Raw genomic sequence first — 19,487 nt, 5'->3', positions numbered from 1 at the left:
AGAATGGCAAGCATGCAAGTTATCAAAGGTCTGTGCAGGGCCTTATTCACTCTGTATGATGCCTTCCCATCTTTGGGGGAGCATATTTAGAACAGGTTCCAAATCAAATACAAAACTGCTGATGCAGAGAAGAGTTTGGAGAGACCAAAGAGTCAGCAGAACCTGCTGGAACTCTCAGAAGCAGCACTTATTTTAATGTTTTTTAAACACACAGGCACACGCATGCTTGCAGAAGCAGCCAGCACCTGTGGATGCTGCTGCTTCATTAGCTGACTGCTAAGAAATTGGGGAGACAGACAGGACAAACGACTTTGTGCTTTAAAGCCAGAACTTTAAATTGGTGCCTGCAGGCAGCAGGAGGCATGTAAAGGCAGACCACCATTTGGATGTCACCTGCTGACACTCTGTCATAGTCTGTGTGCCACCTGAGCTATGCCCCCAGCCCCTCTATTCCTCCCCACGTTGGGGGTCTCCTTCCTGCCCCAACAGTCAAGGGAAAGAGAGACAGTGTTAATGGATTGTTTCAGCTGCTCACCTCTAAAATCAGAGGCTACCTAGAAGTTAGCTGGGAGCTGTATTTAGTTATCACAGTGTGAGTTTCATAAAAAAGTTGCCTAGCAACAAGCCACTGTCCTTTGGGAAACCAGGTATAATCGATTATTTTATTTCTTAAAACACAAAATTGAGTCAGGAGCTCCCATGCACTCATACACATGAAAAGCCTTCCTTTAATCTTCCTGTTCCTCACAGGACAAAAACAGCAGTGCTGGCTTGTGTGAAGCTGTGTTGTGCACCTGAACCCATTCATGTTATGAAAAAGACACTGCTATCAAATACATGATTATTTTCACCCCTGCTCTCTGAAAGATTATATTTGACATACTCTCCACATTTACTGCCTGAACTGCATGTGAACCAGTATGTACATGTCACCAGAGAGAACACAGTGCTCTTACACACCCAAGGAATGGACATTTTCGAGACATGTAGTGAGAAGAGGAGGAAGTCATGAGAACGAGGCAGAAACTAGAGAGATTACAGTGAAGAAGTGGACTGATTTTGTGTGATAGATGCAAAGAAGATATACAAGAAAGAAACAAGAAAAGTCATGAACTCTTTTTGACAATTCAAGAAAAATCACTAAACCTCAAAAAAAGAATAATAACAAGACAGTAGCTTCTGATTACTAAAAACCTACTATGTGCACATGTGGGTCTATTAACACTCATGATGGTTTATTAAAATACACTGTGACCTTGACTGCCTTTTCCCACTAGTTTTCTGAGTTCTGAATCTATATCTTGCTCACAGTTGTATCCGTAGAATTTAGTATTGGGCCTAAATCAAAGTTAGATATTCATGTGCTAAGTGAATAAAGAGCTTTCCCCCAACCCCACATTTTCATTTCAAACACGTAATCATTGCAACAGCCCAGCTGCGTAGGCAGCATTGTCCCAATTAAGAGTGAGAAAATGCAAATGCAAATGAATTGAAGTAACCTGGCCAAGATCCAACTCAGGATGGAAATGAAAGTTTCTCAGATTCTACTGTCTTTTCCATTACACACCCCTGAGATGAGGTGGAAAAATAAGATGAAAGAAACAAAGATAACTGAAAAATCTGGGTATGCTGTGACAAAGGGAAAGAGTACTTAGAAACACCATTCTCCCCTGAGATGGGGAACAAGGCAGGCACGACCCTCACCACTGTCCTTCAACTTCGTGCTGAAAGTTACAGGTAGCACAATACAGCAGTGACGGGAATGAAAAGTCTGTGGATTAGAGGGGAAAAAAGAAAATTGTCTTTGTTCTCTGTCTATGTAGAAAATGCCAAAGAATCAACAAAAATCCCGTGGAACTAAAAGTAATTACAGCAAAGCCACAGGAGACATAATTAATACACAAAGTTTGACTGCTTTCCTGTATATCAGCCATGAGAATAGAAACTTGAGATTAAAATCACAGTACCATTTATAGCAGCCCGTTAAAAAGGGAATGTGTGTGCTTAGTTGTTCAGTCGTGTCCGACTCTTTGTGACTTCTTGGACTGTGCAGTAGGACTTACAGCCTGCCAGTTTCCTCCATCCATGAGGAATCTCCAGGCAAGAATACAGGAGTGGGTTGCCATGCCCTCCTCCAGGGGATCTTCCCAACCCAGGGATCGAACCCAGGTGTCCTACATTGCAGGGGATTCTTTACCAGCTGAGCCACCAGGGAAGCCCCCAAAGGGAATACTGTGGTGCAAATCTAACAAGTAAAGGTTTTCCTAGAGACTCAAATGGTAAAGAGTCTGCCTGCAATGCAGGAGACCTGGGTTTGATCCCTGGGTCGGGAAGATCCCCTGGAGAAGGGAATGGCAATCCACTCCAGTATTCTTGCCTAGAGAATCCTATGGACAGAAAAGCCTGGTGGGCTACAGTACATGGGGTCTCAAAGAGTCAGACATAAAGTCACAAAGAGTCAGACATGACTGAACAACTAACCAACAATGACTAAAATTTTCCTATGTGGAAAACTATAAACTATGAGGAAAGAAATAAAAAATGAGGAAGGTAAAGAGAAATATTTTATATTTGTGGACCAGAAGACTCAACATTTTCAAGACACTGACTCAACCCACTTGATCTATGGAATCGATAAATCCTAATAAAACTCCAGCAAGCTGCCTGTGGGTGTTGGAAGCTGGCTCTCGGGTTTGTGTGGAGAGGACCCGTAACAGCCACGTGATGCTGAAGCAGAGGACAGAGCCAAAGGATCTGGGATCTCTGTCTCAGACCTGCTGTAAAACTGCAGGAATCAAGACAACACAGTGGCTTTTTTTTTTAAGACTAAACATACAGATCAGCGGGATAGAACAGCAAGCCCCATAGTTCAGGAGAAGGATGATGGTGAGAGTCGTAAAACAACGTGAATGTACTTGGTGCTGCTGAACTTTACAGTTGAATGTGCTTAAAATAGTATTTTTATATCATGTGAATTTTACCACAATAAAAAAAACACTTAAAAATAGTTCTTAAGAGCTATAATTCATGTACTTTTACACCAGCCACTTGAAAGTGCATTATTTAGTGGCTTTTAGTATTGTCTCAGTTATGTATCCATCATCACAATCAATTTAAGAACACTTGTCTTTTCAAAATGTTTCTGGAACCCATCACTCCTGATCCCCTCATTCTAATCTCAGCATGCTAATCTACACCATATCTCCATGGTGTCCACCTGTTGTGGACATTTCACGTTAATGAAAATACACAGCATGTGGTCCTGTGTGTTTAGCTTCTCACTGTGATGCTTTCAGGTTTGTCCAGATTGTAGCATGTACCAACACTTTGTTTTCTAAGCTGCCCGCTAACCTTCCTCTGTGTAGATACACCACAGTCTATGGTCCATTCCTCCACCTCTGGGGTATTTATATGATTGGGCTACTATGACTCATGCTACTGTGAACATCTGTGGGCACATTTCTGTGTAAACATGTGAGCTCATTTCTCCTGAGTGTCCTCAAAGGAGTGATACTGGGAACTTCTGGCTGTTCCACCCCGCGGACATTGCACGTCCTTCCCAGCAGGGTCTGAGAATCTCTGCTTCTCTGCATATTGAGGACCACTTGCTCTTTTCTGTCTTTTTGATGATAAACATCTTAGTGGATATAAAGTGGACCTTGCTGTGGTCTTGACTTCCATTTCCTGGATGGCTGATGGTGTCAAGCATTTCTTTTTCCTTGTTGGCCATTTATAAATCTTCCTTGAAAAAAATCTCTGTTCAAATCCTTTGCTCATTTTTATTGGCCATTTCACTAATGAGTTGTAAGCTTCTGCCAGATTCTTGAAGGTTACTTAGGCATATAGAGAAATCTGGGTTGCTGGTTCTTTCTCTTCAGTAGTTGAAAAATACGGTGCCCCTTCCTTCTGGTTTCCATTGTTTCTGGGGGGAAAATCTACTATCATTTGAATTACTTCTTGCCTATTGCTAAAGAACAATATTGTTTTTTTCTTGCTGCTTTTAAGTTTTTTTCTTTGTCTTTAGTTTTCAGGATTTGACTAAGATCTGTCTTGACACAAGTTTCTTGGGTTTATCCTTTTGAGATCTGTCCTACTTCCTTAATGTATAAGTTTACATCTTTGGCAAAATTGGGGGAGTTTTCAGCCATTATTTCTTCAAGCACTGTTTGAGCTCAGATGTCCTTCTCTTTTTCTGGGACGCTTAGGACTTAAACGATGGATTTTTCATTTTAAGCTCATGGGTCCATTATGTTTTCCAGATCAATTTCTTTCCTAAATTCAGAGAGGGTGATTCTTATTGTTCTGTCTTTAAGCTAACTGATCTTTTCCTCTGTCCTTTCCATTCTGCTGCTGAACCCATCCTCTGAGCTCTTATTTCAGCTGAATTTTCAGCTCTGCATTTTCCATTTGCTTTCTGCTGAGACTTTCTTTTTTTCTCACTTGTGTCAATGCTGTTGTAAGAAGGGTAAAACCATTTCACGATGGCCACCTTCCAGCTCTTGTTATAATTGTAACGTCTCTGACATTTCAAGGTTGGCAGCTGTTGGTTATCTTTTCTTTTTTAAGGTGAGGGTTTCCTTGTTCCTGCTGGTCCAGGCAGGAGTTCCAGCTGCTTCAGCACCCCCATCCCATGAGAGCCTTGCTGGGAGGCACAGGGCTGTCCCATCACTGCCCCTGGAGAGCCATCCATGGAGGTCTCTGTCAACGTGCTGAAGTAAATCTCAACCTTGCACAAGTCTACTGCTCTAGTGGGAAGTGGAGGAAAAACATATTTTTAAACATCAAATTTCTCTACCTGTAGTACAAAACAATTGATGGCATTAAAGGCTGAAAATATATACATATATAATGTGTATGTTGTGTGTATGTGAGTGGCTCTTTGATGGGAAAAAAAGAGAAAAAACCTGAGGCTTCACACCCCTTTCACCCCAGATGAGCTGGTAAGAATCCACCCCCAGGAGCTGCCATGTCTCTCTTGATCAAATTTCACAGACAGTGGACCTCACCTCTGAGTTCTGCATCCCAGCACATCCCCCATGGAGTGAACACTGACTCTCACCGTGAAAGCCGGACATCAATTTCTCCTGATGTCTCCTTCAGGAGATGATGGTTTCACACGTGGGATTACTAACTGCACACTTTCTCCCACAAGGAAAACTAAAGGAAGTCGCCTAGTTTTGTTAATTCTAAGTCCTAATGATGCTCATTAGAACTCTGCTGCTGCTGCTAAGTCGCTTCAGTCATGTCAGACTCTGTGCGACCCCATAGACGGCTACTGAGGTGCTAGTTACATTGACGCCACATATCTGATAATTCTGCCATATTTAGAATTTAATCTCCAAGATTTTCTTGTCTGTTACTGGCAACCCCTTTGAAACAGGCGTCTCTGAGATGAATTATGCAGCCATCTCATATTGATTTTAGTCTCACTGGCCTTCTAAAAATATATTGCCAACATTTAAAACCGACCTTGGCTAAATTTAATTTTCTTTCAGGGCAATGTTGAAGGCAATGTTGAGATAGTATCACAGGGATGGACGTGGCTTCCTCTGGTTGAGGGGGCTGGTCACTCAGGAGGTACAGGAACAGAATAGTCCACTTCTGAGCACAAGGAAGGTGACTTTTTCTGTTAACTGAAGCATTCACGTTTCCACCTGACAACTGCTATGTACCATTCTGATGTATGTAATATATGTGTATACATGTACCATTTTGATGTATGTAAAATATGTGTATGTGTGTATATATGTAATGTATATGATATATGTAATATATTTTTCTGCCAAAAAATAAAGGAAAAGAAAGGAAGAAAAAAGGCAATGGGCCATTACTCTCTTATTAACTAAAAGAAAGAAAGGGTGACCCTATGGGAACAGTGTAATCAGCCTTGACAGCCAGACCCATGATTCAAGATGATATAAATGGTTTGTGACAAAGAACAGTTAACAGTCCGCAAAGCATCCATTGTCTTTCGTCAGCAGGAGATTATAGATTTAGGACCCAGCGTGACTCCCCGCAGGATGTTGGTGAAAAGTGAGGTGGAAGCTCAAATTCAGCATTATTCACCCCAACAAAACAGTCTGAAATAAGCCTGTGAATCAGCTACACAGTGAGTCTGCCTGCTGAGTCACTACAGACATCAGGGTACCCAGGAGCGGCCTGTGTGACACGTGCTGCGACTCTCCCCTGAGATCACACATGACGACACTGTTAAGATGATGTCGTTGATGTTATTACACAAGAAGGATAAACTCTAAAACATCCAGTATTATGATAAAAGTATTCTGTCACATTCAATTTCGTTTCACCTATTGGAAAGGGTCCAACAGGCCCACGTGGAATCCCATGTGCTAAGCCCAGGTCACGAGGCACTTGACATTGACCACCCTGCAGTTCCAGCTTCTGCAGGATGGTCACTGGTTTAACCACTCAGCCTGGAACTCCCCTGTCAGCGCTAGAATGACCCGCCTCCCCCACAGACCTTCTCTCCCCTCAGGAGGATGACCTTCACAGAAACAAGCCTTTCTTTGGGAACAGTTTACTTTTTCTGACCATTTCTCCCTCTGGAAACCTCTTATTTTCTTTAGGTGACAGAACTCCTCCTAATTGCCAGATGAGTACCGCCCAGCCCCATGGATTGTAGCCCATCAGGCTGCCCTGCCCATGGAATTCTCCAGGCAAGAACACTGGAGTGGGTTGTCATTTCCTTCTCCGGGGCATCTTCCCGACCTAGGGATTGAACCTGCATCTTCTGCACTGCAGGTGGATTCTTTACCACTGTGCCACCAGGAAAGGCCTCATGAATCACTGAATAAAGCTCATGAGATCTTTCAATGTACTCAGGTGAAATTTTGTCATTGAACACCCCCCAGCCTGTCTCCAGAGCTGTACTTCAGTGAGGAGGCTGACCAGGGCGCTGTGAGAAAATTAATGCTGGTCAAAGGCAGGACCAGCAGCAAGTTCCTGTGTCCACTGCTGAGGGCACAGAAAGAGCCTGCACAGCACCCAGCGTGACTCTGTGAGGTCCACAGAGTCTTCCACCCACAAGCCCCAGGGAGAATCTTGACATCCGTTCAGGGACCACTACCCAAACACTCCTGCTTCCCAGAGATGCCCCCCTCTGAAGGTTCAGTGAGATGTAAGGTGAGTTCAGAGTGGAAACTGTCATGTGATACTTCCACTTAGTCCTTGGGGAGGAGGGCTACAACCCGCTCCCTCATGATCACAAACACAAGTGTCCCTCCAGCCATACAGTGGCAACTCGGAGTCAACAAGACCCTGGGCTGGAGACGGGCCCCCATGTATGTCTTTGGACCAGGTATGAATCCATATGCAAGGATGCTGCTTACTACACTGTAGACAAAAATTACTGGCTCTGAATGTAAGGGAAAAATATTAAGTATTTTCTGTAAATAGATGTTTTTATTCAGGACAAGACAGAAAAAAAAAAATGAGAAAACTTCAAGAGAGGGAAGAGATACTTACACCGGAATAGAAAGGCTCTCCAGAGACACATGTCACGTCCTGCTCCTGGATCATCAGGATATCCCTAGCCAGGTGCAGCCGCACTTTGAAGGGCTCCTGGTTACCATCCTGCAGCAAACAGATCCCCGTCTTTGTCTTCAGACCAAAAAAAGAGCAAAACAGAGAAAGAATTATACTCAGTTCATAGATTATATTTTTACGGCCTTTTTAGCAAAACATCAAGAAAGCTAGAAAAAAATGTGGTCAGATGAGCCTGAAACAAAACAGGTACAGAGAAAAGTATAACCGTTCCACACCAAGCTATTGTTCAGTTGCTAAGTTGTGTCCAACTCTTTACGACCCCATGGACTGCAGCACACCAGGCTACCCTGTTCTTCACCATCTCCCAGAGTTTGCTCAAATTCATGTTCGTTGAGTTGGTAATGCCACTCAACCATATCATCCTCTGTCACCTCGTTCTCCTCTTGCCCTCAATCTTGACCAGCATCAAGGTCTTTTTCAATGAGTCGGGTCTTTGCCTCAGGTGGCCGAAGTATTGGAGCTTCAGCTTCAGCATCAGTCCTTCCAATGAATATTCAGGGTTTATTTCCTTTAGGATTGACTGGTTTGATCTCCTTGCTGCTCAAGGGACTCTCAAGAGTCTTCTTCAGCACCACAGTTGGAAAGCATCAATTCTTCAGTGCTCAGCCTTCTTTATGGTCAAACTTTGACATCCATACATGACTACTGGATAAACCATAGCTTTTACTATACAAACCTTTTTCAGCAAAGTGATATCTCTGCTTTTAATAACTGTCCAGGTTTGTCTAGAATTTTCATACCAGGTAGGCCTCATGGAGATCATATCAGAAAATACCCACGAAGATTTGGAAAGGTAGGATTATAGTTTATATGCTATATTTGAAAAATAGTGAACATTTATTTAATATTTACAACCTATATAACTTTTTTGGTAATGGTTTTATTGAAATCCAGGTCACAGTATATATTACAAAATTAAACCCCTTAAAGTGTTCAATTCTATGTTTTTAGTGGAGCAATACACAGCTATCATTATAACCAAGTTCTGACCATTTTCATTACACTGAAAAAACATCATATCCCCATGCCACCCCACCCCCATTGCATGCTCAGTCACTTCAGTCATGTCCGACTCTGTGGCACCGTGGACTGTAAACCACCAGGCTTCTCTGTCCACGGGATTCTCCAGGCAAGAACACTGGAGTGGATGTCCTTCCCCAGGGGATGTTCCAGACCGAGGGATCAAACCTGCGTCGCTTATGTCTCCTGCACTGGCAAGTGAGTTCTTTACCACTAGCACTGCCTTGAGCCATTCTTAATTTGGATAAAGGGATAAATACATAGAAATATATTTTTATCCTTAGTAGTTAAGTAGCATGAAATCCCAGGTAAATAATACAGGACTTTCTCTTGGAATATAAATTACGCATGGGTTATTAGGGGTTTGTTTCTTTAAGAGAATGTTCACAATATTGATGAGAATATACTGAGACACTGTGGCTTCTAGAAAGAATTTTCTGTAAACTGTTTTATTCCATGTGGGATACACACCATTATGCCCTTTATTATATGTGTTTAGATTGGTCTGTAATTATTCTGTAAGTATTATAATGTCTTTTAAGGAAAAACAAGCTTTTCCAGGAGTTGTGATGGTCCAAGTCCCTCCTCTGAGATCACGCACGGCTAGGCCCCCATAAATTGTATCCATTAATCCCCCTCAGAGCTCAGCTCGAGTGCGTATGTCTAGAAGACAAAAGTATTGATATTTCAGCAAAAGCAAAATACATTTTCTTTAATACAGAACACAAGTTTTGTACATTTTTCCCAAGGCAAATTCTCTCATGCTTACAATATGATCTTGGCCAGGGGCCGATATCAGATTGCTTGAAATGCTCTGGAGAAGGAGATGACATCAAAGCCCAGGGAATTTAATTGGGTGTGTTTGATGGTTTTTCAGTGGGCAGAACATTCCACACCATTCCCCTAGCAGAATCACGGACTAGCTGGCACTCACAGATAAAGCTCTGCCTCAATTCCAGGAGGAGAGAGGGGCTTTTCTCTGAGACCCCGTAAACACATTATTGTCTCACATCAAAGAGAGGTTGAAGATCATCCAGGGAAAGCTTAAGGAACTAAAGCACAGCTCGGAGGCTTCTCTCATCACATTTCTGATGTGGTCACACCTCCATCCACTCAAGCATGTCCCCTAATTACTGGAGAGTTGTCTGGAAAACAGAATGTGGACCTAGAGCCGTGCTGGGCCCCTCAGAGGACAAGAGTGATGGGAGATAAAAAATGAGGCAGCTTCTATTAGAATGTAATGTATGTACCATAAATATATATGCCAATAAATTTCTGTTTGGAGAAAATGACAAACTGAGAGATAATGAAGCTAACAATAAATTAACATTAAAATATATATTTCCATATAAATGCTATATATATTCTATTATGAAAATACAGCTCAAGGACATGAAATTACATTAAAAATTCCACAGATGCATTTGTTTTTCAAATACAATGTAACTAACAGAGTCAGACATGAATTAGATGATAATCTCTGGTCTCAGAATATGCCTACTCATCCAAATATACAAATAAGGTGCAATACGATGTTTCAGCACTTGATACAGGAGAAATGTAGAGAAATAAATTAGCTATTCATGAGTGAAGGCATGTGAGAGAAGGCTTTGTGGACAGAAAGAGGTCGCTTGTCTTGAAAAAAATAAATTGAGACAATAAGTAGAGAAGGCAAAAGTTATTTTATCCAAAAGGGGGAAATTTGAGTAAAAATATAGAAGCACAGCTGTGTCTTTTTTTTTTTCCTGTCTTGCATACAGGGTCGTCATTGCCATCTTTATGGGGAGGGAGGGGAGGGGGTTCATGTTTGGGAACACATGTAAGAATTAAAGATTTTAAAATTTAAAAAAAAAATAAAAAAATTAAAAAAAAATATATAGAAGCACGAGAATGCAGAGTCCATGTGATGGAGAACATAGTTCTGATGTGGAGCCCATGGAGTTTGACAGGAGCTGAACCAGAAGAAGTTTCAGGAGGTGGGGGTGGGGGTAGGGGTGGGAGGCGAAGGTCCCTGTACCGTGTGACGGCAGGTAGGCACTGCACAGTGAAATGGTACGCTTAGAGTAAGGTCTTATAAGCCTGTTTCTTAGACCAGAAGAGAAGGCAGATGGGGACTGGGAAAGTGAGAACACAGTTACTCTTGGCAGAAACATAAGACCTCGGGCAGGAGACGCTGGGGACTGAATGGATGGGTCAGGCCCAGAGCTGTTTCAGTAGCTGCGAGAAGATGGGTACTATCCATTTTGGACACTCTCCTGGCTCAGAGCAGCCTGCTGGATTGGCATCATCACTGTGGGAGGCAGGCACACAGTTCATTCACTATATAGAGCTGACTGTGTGCCCAGATGTATTCGTTTTTTCACTTGACTTTGGTCCCCCAGCACAGTGGTTCTGGCAGATGGGACAAAAGCAGAGGCGTGGAGACAGGCATGAGGTGGGGTTTGAACCTGGGCCTCTGACTCCCTGCCTGGTGTCCTCCGGCAGAGATCTCTGTAAGGATGCCTCCCCATCCTTCTGTACACAATGGCAGGGCTATTAGTGTCTTTCACCAAAGCTCTGGAAATAATTCAGTCTTGAATAGTGATGCTTCCTGGATCAGAATGATGGCAAGTGGCGGCATCCCCATCCCCACTCGGCCTGAGGGATGCCCTTCCTGCCACAGACGGGCTACGAAGGGAGCTAAGGACACCAGCTGATATGGGATGCGAGGGCTGGATCCACACGCCCTTGTCCCCGATGCAGTCTTGGGTGGGAAACAGCACCTGAGAGTGCTGCCTGCGCAGCGTGAACTAAAACAACCCTGGCTGCAAAGTCTTTATAGATTTGCAGACCCAAGTTGTTCAAGAATAAAAACCCACCCAGATAATGACCAGTCCCACATTTTAGCATAAACTTAGGACCTGCACCCATCTTCTTTTTCTTTATTAACATAAGAGTTGCTTGTCTTCTACCTTTTTAGGCTGTGGTTGCATCACACATGCATGAGGACATGCACGTGCTGCATATAACCTACAAGCACAGTATGTGATTATAAAATCTGAAAAATGACATCTTCAAGGGCTGTTTACTTATCCCTGATGAATGATCCTACCTTGCACTGGATTTTGCAAACCCCACACTGAAGTCTGTTTCCTTAGAGGAATACTAAAGAGCAATGCCTCTTCGTTACTCAAAAGGCAATGCTTTTAAGCATCTAGTCATTGATTTCTTATCTGTGAATCAATGAAGTGTGTTCATGAATTTACATTGATTTACTCTTTGTTCTAAAAACATACCTCATATGTAAACTTATTAAGAATCTGTGCTTAGCATAAATCAAGTACTTTTGGAAATTAAAAAAGTAGACTGTCACTGACTTCCTATGTGAAAGAGAAAACCTGTTTAGTTTAGGGTTCTAGGCCCTGAAAGAACACAAATTGTGTTTTCACTGAACTTTAATATCTCTGTTCTTTTCACCCTGAAAGGTAGTAGTTGCAAGATGACAGAAGAAACTGCACAAAGCCAGGTGAAGACCAAAACATGCATGGCCAGTAGTCTTTCAGGAGTCCTCCTATTTCTCTGTGTTGGTTGCTAAGTGTAAGTTACCTGTTCCTTTAGCCTGCAGTTGTGAGTGATACGTGACCCCTTGTGTGGCTCTGTCTGTGGTAGCAGAACTGATGGTACTAAGCATCATCCACACAAGACACTTCTAGCCTCATTTCATGCCCTCCCTTCCCTGCTGCAGTGTGTCTGACCAGCCTCCTCCTCTGCTAACTTCCAGCTACTTTTCAAGCTCTTATACAAGAAGTGCAGCTCCTTGAAGCCTTCAGAGGCCCTTCCATCCAAAGGCCTTTGTTGACTATGAGGGCTACTCCATTTCTTCTAAGGGATTCTTGCCCATAGTAGGAGATATAATGGTCATCTCAGTTAAATTCACCCATTTGGGTCCATTGTAGTTCACTGATTCCTAAAATATCGATGTGCACTCTTGCCATCTCCTGTTTGACCACTTCCAATTTACTTTGACTCATGGACCTAACATTCCAGGTTCCTATGCAATATTGTTCTTTACAGCACTGGACTTTACTTCCATGACCAGTCACATCCACAACTGGGTATTGTTTTCGCTTTGGCTCCATCTCTTCGTTCTTTTTGGAGTTATTTCTCCATTTATCTCTAGTAGCATATTTGGCACCTACCAAGCAGGCGAGTTCATCTTTCAATGTCATATCTTTTTGCTTTTTCATACCGTTCATGGAGTTCTCAAGGCAAAAATATTGAGGTTGTTTGCCATTCCCTTCTCCAGTGGACCACGTTTTGTCAGAAATCTGCACTATGATCCCTCCATCTTGGGTGGCCCTACACGGCATGGCTCATAGTTTCATTGAGATAGACAAGGCTGTGATCCAATCCAAAGGCAAGTCCTTACTTCTTGGAACTCAGGGCCTTCGTCAGGTAAGAACATTCACCTAAGAGTCAGTCAGTATTTAGGCATCGCATGCCTAAATGATATCATAACATTTAGCTCCATCACATCATTTGACTTCACTATATATACTATTATCTCTAGAAAATCTTAGCAAGTTAGTACTCTTTTCATTTTTAAGGATTATTAATCTATAAGACCTAGTACAATCTTTTACTCATAGTAGAGTTTCTTTCAATATTTATTGATTAAATCAGTCACAGATTATATTTTATTATATGAGAGACTAATCAAATTATAAGTGGTCAGGAATTATTAGATTAGTAAGTGTATGTTATAAAGGAGCATGTCTTTTCACATCAACACCTATGGTACCTTAAGGAGGACGGATGTGAACGTGAACTGTGAGGAGAGCTTGGATTGGAAGTGGAATGCGGACCTAGTGTTGCACATTTTGATGACACTTTTAAGGCAAAGAAGCAGTAATCACGCCTGGCTGTACATACACTGCTTCTTCTGCATTGTGGGTTTTGCATTTGTTCTCATTGTATTCTCTCTTAAATTTTGCTTCTTTTCAGATTATTGAATGCCAATTCCTCAAAAATAATTCCAACATTTTCTTCTTAAGAATTTTTTAAACAATAAATAACCCTCCTTTTCAAAAACATTCTGTATTAGATGTCTACGTGAAACTTATCTAGCCATATTTCTATTACTTCACAAAGAAGAGATATCATGGCATTTGTAGGGTAATATTCTAAGTAGATCTCTCTGTGGACATGGATATCAAAATTTCATTGTTAGTAGTTTATTCACAGTCAAGAGAAAATAAGTTTACTTTAATATATCTTTGATATGATTTTCAGCGATGTAGGACTTTATAAAGAGGCCGAAACTTAGACTTCCCAAGTGGCACATTATGGTTTCGCTTTTGCCGAATTTCTTAAATGGAACTCAGTGCTTCACATTGCTGTTCAGTCACTCAGTTATGTCTGACTCTTTGCAACCCTATGAGTAGCAACATGCCAGGCTTCCTGTTCTTCACTATGTCCCGGAGTTTGCTCAAGTTCATGTCCATTGAGTCAGTGATGCTATCTAACAATCTCATTCTCTGCTGCCCTCTTCTCTTTTTGCCTTCAATCTTTCCCAGCATCAGGGTCTTTAGCTGCATTTTTCAGCATTTCATAAAATCTCTCAATCTGCTTCTCTGCAGAGTGAGAGATAGGCTAGAGTGTCTTTACGTGCCAGTCCATGGAAATGTTCTAAGACCCAATTTCTGGCAAGCACTAATTTTGGCCCATTTTTGAGGTGATTTGCTCATCCTCAGAGCATCATGTCGTCCTGTAACCCTTCCAGTCCAGCCAGCAGGTGGGAGACACATGGGAACTGCTTTGACAGCTCTAAGAAGCTGCTCCACTCTGGGGGCGTTGGAATGGTGGCACCCTCAAGGGATCAGTGCCAAAGGGCAAGAATGTCGACTATAGAAGCAAGGGTGAGAGAAACCTCAAAGGTATCACTGGTGTAACATACAGCCAAAACCTAAGGGAATTTGATATCTGCTTCATATCAGTGAATCAAAACCTTTTGTGTAAGAAACCATCTAGGAATCAATATTCTGTCATCTCAAGTCCAGGTGAACTGTGCGCTAGAAACACTGCCCACTGCCCAGTCTCTACCACGGAGTCTCCTAGGTGTTTCGTGTCTGTCTCATTCATACAACACATGTTCAGACTGCTGAGGGCTTCACTGCCCAGAACTAAAATAACACTTCAATGGAAATGGCAGGTTTACTACACTCATTCAAAATTAAGAATACCTTGTTGTTCAGTTAGTTGCTAAGTCAGATCCTACTCTTTGTGACTCCATGGACTATAGTCCGCCAGGCTCCTCTGTCCATGGGCATTCTCCAGGAAAGAATACTGGAGTGGGTTGCCATGCCCTCCTCTAGGGGATCTTCCCAACTCAGAGATCGAACCTGAGTCTCCTGTGTGGCAGGTGGATTTTTTGTTTTTACCACTGAGCCATCTGGAAAACCCATGGTGTATGATACCATGTACTATATTTACAACTGGAAATGACACAGGATTAAAATTTATGCATCTAAGTTTAAGCTTCTAGAACAAGAATTTACCTTTTTTAATGTATGAAAAAAAGCACAGGAAAAAAAAAGCACGGGACACATGTGCACCATGTTGATGTATGGCAAAAAAATACCACAATATTGTAAAATAATTATCTTCCAATTAAAATAAATAATTAATTTAAAAATAAAAATAATTTACCTTTTAAAAAAAGTATGAACTGAAAGGTGTTCTCTTTGCTTATTTATACCTAAGCAAATATGACGTATTTTAACATATGAATATTTGCCTTTTGCCCGAAGAGTGCAAAGACAATGCCTTGCATGTCACATGAAAAGATAATCTTTCTTCCTAAAATAGAGTCATTGCCTTCTCTGAGGGCCCGAGTTCACGCACTGTTGACTGCACACTTGAGTGGCCTTTAACACCCTTGACAGAGCAATGCATCACTTTAGCTCACACAGAACATGATGGCAGCTCCACAGAGTCAGAATCACCAATATTAATAGTTAAACAACACTGAAACAGTGAAAGAATAGTGGAATCATAAAATCGGAGGATTTTAGTGCTAAAAGGGACCTTGCTGCTGCTACTGCTGCTAAGTTGCTTCAGTCATGTCCGACTCTGTGCGACTCCATAGACGGCAGCCCACCAGGCTCCCCCGTCCTTGGGATTCTCCAGGCAAGAACACTGGAGTGGGTTGTCATTTCCTTCTCCAATCCATGAAAGTGAAAAGTGAAAGTGAAGTCGCTCAGTTGTGTCCGACTCTTAGCGACCCCATAGATGGCAGCCTACCAGGCTCCTCTGCCCGTGGAATTTTCCAGGCAATAGTACTGGATTGGGGTGCCAAAAAGGGACCTTAGACATCTTCTAATTTATAACCATTTATGTGAAAAGAATTAGTTTCAAGGCTTCCACTACCTGAAGCCGTCAGCGCACAGTTTAGGGAGGAGGACAACTCGACCCAAGGAAACATGCTTCCTTCTTGCAGGAAGAAGCCCAAGACTTCACAAACCCTCCGTTCCTTTGAGTCTCACTGAGACAGGTTGTTCTCTGGACCCGATGAGGGCCCTCACCCACCCCTCTGCTGCATGCCAGGCTCCACGGACATGAATGAGTGCCAGTGCCCACCCCCAGCCCTCTAATCAAAAAGCAGAAAGGTGTGGGACCTACCTCCTCACAGGCGGTCCGGAAATCCATGTGCTACGGCACCCACAGGATGTCGTCTGAAAAGACAGAGAGAGGCCGTCAAGCACAGTACCGAGTGTCAGAGGAGACTGCAAACCAGTATGAGAGAGGAGGCATTGGGTCCTGTGGGGAACCTGTGTCCACAGCCCCTGTGAGGACGGAAGGATGAGACAGGAGGAGGTGATGGACCGTCTCCCTTGGTTCCTGTGAAGTGTGAACCCCTTGCCACGGTGGGGCGAGGATGTACACGACCAGGTCCCTCTCCCTCCGCTCAGCACCCGATGGGATCCAGGGCAGCTTGAGCCCCTGTCTCTAGGGGGCTCATCCCCACCATCCACTCTGAACCATACTTTGCAACTGGGGAAGTGAAGTGAAGTGAAAGTCTCTTAGTCATGTCTGACTCTTTGTGACTCCATGGACTATACAGGCCATGGAATTCTCCAGGCCAGAATACTAGAGTGGGTAGCCTTTCTCTTCTCCAGGGGATCTTCCCAACCCAGGAATAGCACCCAGGTCTCCCACACTGCAGGCAGATTCTTTACCAGCTGAGCCACAGGGAAGTCCAAAACTACTGGTGTGGGTAGCCTATCCATTCTCCAGTGGATCTTCCTGACCCAGGAATTTAACCACGGTCTTCTGGGGAGGAAACTTCAACAGGAATAAATACAAGTTGTCTATCATGTGGTTATCTCTTGATAAAGAAGGTTGACAAGTCTTTCTCTTTTCAATTAAAAAGTTACATGCATGAATAATTGTCTCTGGAACTTAACATTTGCTTCACAAACAGTGTGAAGTAAGAAAGCAAGCTATTTATCAGAGAAATAACAAGATAAATTGATGTATGAAATATCCAATACAAATTTCTCTAGTGACTGTAATATCTAAATGATAAGCATAGACTTAAATGCTCAGAAATCCTGTCTTGTTTCATTTTAAATACTTTAGAGAGTTTTCCTTTAAGTATATGATAAACTTTAAGAGTCATCATAGAAAATTGACACCCTGTCACTATGAAAAATGTGGAGTTAAAATATAATCTTTTAGGTAAATGAGACTTCACAGTAAAATGCATGGTGCATTCCGAAACAGAAGACTTGATACAATTCAAAGTACTGCTCCTCTCTACCTTTGGAACAATAAATTATCTAGTCCTCTTTGTCATTTTCTGTTGTATGAGGTTGATGAGCGCTTCATAAGTCTGTGTGAGTGGAATAGAGTACATTGCCACTGGATTATCACTGCTGCCTTTGAAAGAAAAGAGATGGAGCATTTTCAGTAGAATTGAACATGCCACATAATACATTATTTTCATAAATATAAGTCTTATGGACTGTGAGCCTAGTTTGGTTTGACTGGAAAGCATAAAGAGGTTGATATTAGTAAAGATAGGTAAGAATAAATCGTTAGCAAATAAAAGGGCAATTTGATGAAATTATAATTGATGACATGAATTATGTATGTTGTCCATGAAAATTTTGTCATTAATTTAATTATTATTTTTCAAAATTGCTCTAGAAGATTGTATTTGAAAGAGCTGCAAATATTTACTTATTGCCATTTCTTATCTTTAAAAGTAGGAACATTTCAGTATTTATTGATTACATAAAAACACAGTGTCTCCAGAATCAATTTCCTGCTTCTAAATGCAGCCAGAGAAATAGGCATAAGGGCATTTAACCACTATCTAAACTTAAACTCATAGTTCAGCAGGGAGTATATCTGTGCCTTCTTAACACTTTCTCAACCATTTTAACACATCTTCCTTTTCCCCTTAATTTTCCATTAGCCCTAATGAAAATATTTGGTAATAATATCAAGTATTTTTTAAGAAAAAGAATTTATTCACAACAATTTAATTACTAGTCAACATAAATCTCATATTGTTGTTTTTTGGTTACTAAGTTGTGTCCAATTCTATGTGACTCCACGGACTGCAGCACACCTGTCCTTCATCATTTCCCAGAGTTTGCTCAAATTCATGTTCATTGGGTCAGTGATGCCATACAACCATCTCATCCTCTGTTGCCCCCTTCTCCTGCCTTCAATCTTTCCCAGCATCAGGGTTTTTTTGCAATGAGTTGGCTCTTTGCATCAGGTGGCCAAAGTATTGGAGCTTCAGCTTCAGCATCAGTGGCATAAATTCCATAGCTATCATAAAACCTTTTTCAGTGATTATAAACATAAAAACCGGAGTAAAAATCATACTAATTTATGTGTTTAAAAATTTCTGAGAACTTTTTCTGTATAAACCGCTATGTTAGAATGGTTTTAGTTTTACAGAGATATTGTAGAAATAGCTCAGAGGCTTCCTGAACACCCTTGTGTCAGCACGTTTATGGACGCCTGCATTAGTATGGCACATGGCACGTAACTGTTACGAGTAATGAACCAATGCTGTTGCATTATTGTTAATCAGCCCCTACTTCTTTCAGATGTTCTTGGTTTCCCCCTCGTCCTCTACAGTTTCCAGTATCCCATCCCAGATGACACACGAGGTTTAATCACCCTGTCTCCTTATACTCCCCCTGCCTGTGACCATTTCTCAGACTTTCCTTTCTTTAATGACTTGGGCAGTCTTAAGGATTACTGGTCATTTGTAGAATATTATTGCCGTGTGATTACTCTGATGTTTGTCTCATGATGGTGGTGGGGTCATGGGTTTTGGAGAGGACGCCCAGAGATAAATGCCACTTGACCACCTCGCGTCAGAGAATCACTCCATCCACACGTCCACATGCTGCTGAGGCTGACTGTGGATCTGGATGACAGATGTTGGTCAGATCTCCCTGTTGTCAGTTCCTCTGTTTTTTTTCCTTTCACAATGTATTTATTTCTGAATACATCAGATCATCACAGTGTACATTTTAAGTATCTTATATTTTTATTTGTTAACTGTACCTCAAGAAAGTCAGACAAAGGTAAATATTACTGACTTATCTTTTTTTTGTCCTGTGTTCTACACTGCACTCTGGAGCCCAGTCACTCTCAACAGCACAGGTTGTCCTGAGAGCAGAGAACCCACATGAATCACTTGGAATTGCTCTGCACAGCGGGTGCATCTATTTTCCCCATCTATTTATTTATCATTTACTCAGGCCCTCTAAGCTGACAGAGCAGGGAACACATGTGCATACGATAACCCAGGTTACAGCACAGGTGTTTATAAAGGTTTCCATGCACAACCATCTGTATCTTTGTTGAATCACATATGAGCTCTCAATGATGTT

General features: G+C 42.0%; 1 protein-coding gene across 2 annotated transcripts in view; it reads right to left on the bottom strand.

The window, feature by feature from the left end:
* Positions 1-16,272, bottom strand: part of SNTG1 (syntrophin gamma 1) — a 140,446-nt gene extending 124,174 nt beyond the window's left edge. For both annotated transcript variants that reach the window (XM_068983816.1, XM_068983817.1), the window contains exons 1-2: positions 16,246-16,272; positions 7,486-7,620 (exon numbers count right to left, since the gene is read on the bottom strand). In XM_068983816.1, the coding sequence (XP_068839917.1) occupies positions 7,486-7,620; positions 16,246-16,272 (162 nt within the window). The remainder of the gene's footprint in view (positions 1-7,485; positions 7,621-16,245) is intronic.
* Positions 16,273-19,487: the final 3,215 nt, after the last annotated feature.

This window comes from Capricornis sumatraensis, chromosome 11 (genome assembly GCF_032405125.1).
Source record: "Capricornis sumatraensis isolate serow.1 chromosome 11, serow.2, whole genome shotgun sequence".
Taxonomy (NCBI): domain Eukaryota; kingdom Metazoa; phylum Chordata; class Mammalia; order Artiodactyla; family Bovidae; genus Capricornis; species Capricornis sumatraensis.
This window is presented reverse-complemented; position numbering and strand designations above follow the sequence as displayed.